General features: G+C 46.5%; 1 protein-coding gene across 1 annotated transcript; it reads left to right on the plus strand.

Annotated features, from left to right (window-relative positions):
- Positions 1-1755: 1755 nt before the first annotated feature.
- On the plus strand, positions 1756-2971 carry GPR119 (G protein-coupled receptor 119). The gene has a single exon (XM_023198741.1). The coding sequence runs from the start codon at positions 1875-1877 to the stop codon at positions 2880-2882; it is 1008 nt and encodes a 335-aa protein (XP_023054509.1). The 5' UTR covers positions 1756-1874; the 3' UTR covers positions 2883-2971.
- Positions 2972-4893: the final 1922 nt, after the last annotated feature.

The raw sequence follows: 4893 nt of genomic DNA on the forward strand, positions 1-4893 counted from the left end.
AAAGAAGGAAGGAAGGAAGGAAGGAAAGAGAGAGAGAGAGAGAAAGAAAGGGAGGGAGGGAGGGAGGAAGGAAGGAAGGAAGGGAGGGAGGGAGGGAGAGAGAGAGAGAGAGAGAGAGAGAGAGAGAGAAAGAAAAGAAAGAAAAGAAAGATGCAGATTCTCAGACTCACCAATGACCTGAAACTCTGGGAGTAGGGCCCAAGAACCTGGGTTTTAAGACACCCTCCAGGTGATTCTGATACACTCTCAAGTTTGAACATGGGCTTGAAAAGGGCTAACTTGACTCTGTGGAGTCAAGAGCTGGGGAAACCCAAGCACACCTTAGGTCCAGGTATAAAATTAGGCTAGGTTCTAAGCAACTGGAATCAGTCTCCCAATGGGCGTACACAAGAATAAGAACTGTTTTCAGGCTGGCAACTAGAATACTGAGTCCCCACAACACAGTCTTTCTGATCCTTTTTTAGGAGAGACATCTGCCAAAGGCCCTCTCAGACTGTCAAAACGTCCTGGAATATATTTGCCTCCAACTCTGCACCTTGCTCTCTACTCCCTCACTTCAAACACTAACCTTCCCCATTTGTGCTCTCACCTGAACTGAGTAAATAAGCTTCTAACCACTCTTCTCCCCACCCCTCTCTTCTTGGTATCCAAGATGAGAGTGGCAGGCGAAAGGTTAGTTCTAATGTACTCAAGCAAATAGATACACATCCTAAAACAGGAGTGACTTATGCAGCTGCCCCTCTGGAGTGCATCTTACCTGCTTCAGCAACACAGTCGCCCTTTGGTCTAACCTTCCCCCCTTAACCGCCCCCACGTTCCTATTCCTGGAAAATGGAAAATTCCATAGCCAAACATCAAACAGACACTTCCCAGAATGCAGCTCATCTCCTCTTCTCCTCCTCCCACAGAGATACCTTGGGTCTATAGGATTAAGAAAGGCAAGCCCAGCAGCCACTATTCACTGACCAGAGACCTGGCCCAACATGCTGCAGAAATAATTATCAATGAGTATACTTGAGAGACAGCAGCACGAGGTGGCAAATGGGCTCTAAACTGAATGACAGCTGTTAACAGTTTTTGTCCCTGTTTTTCCTGTCCTGAATCCTCAAATGGGTTCCAAGGGATGAGAAACGGGGGAACAGCACGCCCTACTTGAGAGAATTGGAATTTGAGGAGCTAGGAAGCAAAAGGTAAGAAACAGCTTAAATGTGTGGTAGCACTCTTGAAAGTATGCTGGGGCCCCTCATACTCAAAAAGCTCACCTGCCCTCACTTCCCACTTCAACTGATCATGAGCATCTTGCTTAATTAAAAGCAATTCATAATAGTAATTGAGAATTAATTATTAAGAAAAAGCTTAATTAAGCTGAGATTAGTTATTTAAGCTGGTACTCGAGGTTTTGGAAGGAAAGTAGAAATTTAATGTCAAGATATGGAGGAAGAAAAAAGTATGATTGGAGTCAATTATATCTTTTGACAGACAGGAGACCCGATGAATGTCCCTGTCCCTCCAGAGTCCCTGAAGCACCATTGAAGGGAGAGGGCCTGGCGAGACAGCATGTACAGCTACTTGGGAGTTGTCTAGTAACTTGGTGGTTGGAGGGGGAGGGACTAGTTCAGGGCCCAGGGGGAGGTCTGTACTGAGGTTGCTGCCTTTAGAGAGCTGGAGAGGCAGGAGGCTGAGGACCGAAAAGAGAGGGTGAGTAATTCTTCATGACCTGTAGGATCCCAAAGATGGCAAGCTGCCAGCCTGGACTGCCAGTGAAGGCTGGAATCGTGTTGTAGCTCTGAACCCACAGCTCTTCTCCTGGCCCATGAGAATTTCGGCTGGAAAGACAGCATGCCCTGGTAAGTGAAGTCCTGCCACTTCGAGACATGGAGTCATCTTTCTCATTTGGAGTGATCCTTGCTGTCCTGGCCTCCCTCATCATTGCTACTAACACACTAGTGGCTGTGGCTGTGCTGCTGTTGATCCACAAGAGTGATGGTGTCAATCTCTGCTTCACCTTGAATCTGGCTGTGGCTGACACCTTGATTGGTGTGGCCATCTCAGGCCTACTCACAGAACAGCTCTCCAGCCCTTCTCGGCCCACACAGAAGACCCTGTGCAGCCTGCGGATGGCATTTGTCACTTCCTCTGCGGCTGCCTCTGTCCTCACAGTCATGCTGATCACCTTTGACAGGTACCTTGCCATCAAGCAGCCCCTCCGCTACTTGAAGATCATGAATGGGTTCGTGGCCGGGGCCTGCATTGCCGGGCTGTGGTTGGTGTCTTACCTCATTGGCTTCCTCCCACTTGGAATCCCCATGTTCCAGCAGACCGCCTACAAAGGGTCCTGCAGCTTCTTTGCTGTATTTCACCCTTACTTCGTGCTGACCCTCTCCTGCGCTGGCTTCTTCCCAGCCATGCTCCTCTTTGTCTTCTTCTACTGCGACATGCTCAAGATTGCCTCCATGCACAGTCAGCAGATCCGAAAGATGGAACATGCAGGAGCTATGGCTGGAGGTTATCGACCCCCACGGACTCCCAGCGACTTCAAAGCTGTCCGCACTGTGTCTGTTCTCATTGGGAGCTTCACTCTATCCTGGACCCCCTTCCTTATCACTGGCATTGTGCAGGTGGCCTGCCATGAGTGTCACCTTTACCTAGTGCTGGAACGGTACCTGTGGCTGCTTGGCGTGGGCAACTCCCTGCTCAACCCACTCATCTATGCCTATCGGCAGAAGGAGGTGCGACTGCAGCTCTACCACATGGCCCTGGGAGTGAAGAAGGCGCTCACCTCATTCCTCCTCTTTCTCTCGGCCAGGAATGGTGGCCCAGAGAGGCCCAGGGAACGTTCCTGTCACATCGTCACTATCTCCAACTCAGAGTTTGATGGCTAAGATGGTAAGGGCAGAGAAGTTTCAAAGTGCCTTTCTCCTCCCCGCTCTGGAGCCCCAGCTAGATCAACAGGAGTTATGGGGATGAGAGCACTTGCTTCAGGCAACTGACTCCTGTCCCAGCATCCCCCACCCCCAGACTGAGAGGTAACTGAGGCAGGGTCCTGACTTTCTTCTATAATCGGTTTCCCCATTTTCAAATCGCCACTCCTCCCTGTCCTTCTTTTGAAATGAGCCTGTCTCTGATGTACAGGTACACTTACTTAAAGCAAGAAATGTACTGCTAAAAAGATGCTTATAGATCAAATTCTATTTTTTAGTATACCAGAGCAGCACTGTCCAACAGAAATATAATGTGAGCCACATGCATAATTTTAAATGTTCTAGTAACTGTGTTATAAAGGTAAAAAGAAACAGGCAAAACTAATACTTTATTTATCCCAATATAACCAATATATTGCTTTCAACATGTCATCAATATAAAAATTATGCTGTTTTTCTTTCATACTAAGTCCTTGAGATATGGTATGTATTTTGCCTTTACAAGAAAATCTCAATTTAAACTAGCCATATTTCAAATGCTCAGTAGCCACATGTGGCTAGTGGCTCCCATACTGAACAGCACTAGAGAAATGAGTTTCTGTTATTTTTAACTGTTTACTATAGTGATTTACTACAGTAATTGCTTTGGCAAGGTTAGGAGTCCCTCCTCCTCCTGCCCTTACTGATATTAATCAGAGATTTTATATGGTGAATGTGCCTAAAAGGTAGAAACCTCAATTCATCTAAAGCTTGTGTTTTCCCACACCTCATGATGTTCAAAATAGGCTATTTGCCAAAGAAACACTATCTTGTGATTACTTCTGCTGTTAACAGTCCCAATCCACCACCTTTTAACTCTCTGCTGCCCCTTCCCTTAAGATGGCCTCATATGTCACTTGTAGCTACTTGCTGATGACAATGCTGGATCACAAATTCTGAGGCACTGGGAGGGAAAGGGAGAGAAAAAAGGTGGGTACCAAGGCAGGCACAGCCAAGCTCTCCAGACTGGAGTGACTTTGCTCCTCAGGGCTCCTTCCACTTACTCCCCAATTTACATTTTCCTAAGAAACTGTTGCACGGGAGACCAGCTGAGGAGCAGGTGCCTCATCCTCCTTTCTGTGGGGTACAGAAAATGACAAGGTTGGCAGATGGAAATTATGCTCAGTTTCCCTCTGGGCAACCTGGCAGCAAAAATTCAAGAACAGAATGGCAAAGACACTCAGGAACCGCTCTCTGCTTTCCTGAGCTTCCCTGTAACCCTCTCCAAAACCTCCTGGTCTCCACAGTGGATTGCTAGAGAGTTTGGCTCTCAAGACCTTAAACTGTAATATTGCCCCAGAAAGCTGCCCAAGTTGACAACAAAAGAAGGCAAGAAGAAACCAAACCGGTATGAACTAACTTGTCTAGGATTTGATACCGAAACAACCTTAGGTTGGTTAATCCCTCAATATCCCTAAATTAATAACCTGAGGATGTATTTGAATCCAACGTGTAATGGCTAACTCCAAGAGGCCCTTGAAAATTTTCATTCTAATCACAAATTATAATGTTTAGCTGTGGATGGAATCCAGCCACCCTCCTTTCAAAGGATGTCACCACACCACTATGCTTTGCACTCGGATTTTCTTAATCCCCATTCGTCTTAGATTAACTCTCAGCTTTCTTTCCTCAGTCATTCAGAGGATAATGATCATCCCTTTCGGTTTCCCTACTCTTGAAAATTTCCTTCTCCCTACCTTCACCCTATATCTTCTTCAGCCCAAATGGTCTGTTTCTCATTGATCTATTCTACTACATACACATCAACCCACCTTTGGTAAATTTTTTGCAGTCGCTTTGCTTACCAGTCTGGCCCAGAGGAGAAACATACTTTCTTTCACCATAGCAAGCATCGTGTTCCTACAACTGAAGAACTTTTTGGCTCTCAAGTGGATGATGGAACCCAATATGCTTTGAAATGCTGAGCATCCAG

This window comes from Piliocolobus tephrosceles, chromosome 12 (assembly GCF_002776525.5).
Source record: "Piliocolobus tephrosceles isolate RC106 chromosome 12, ASM277652v3, whole genome shotgun sequence".
Lineage (NCBI taxonomy): Eukaryota > Metazoa > Chordata > Mammalia > Primates > Cercopithecidae > Piliocolobus > Piliocolobus tephrosceles.

Coding starts and splice junctions, on each gene's coding strand:
- GPR119 (XM_023198741.1), top strand. CDS start 1,875: ATGGAGTCATCTTTCTCATTTGGAGTGATCCTTGCTGTCCTGGCCTCC.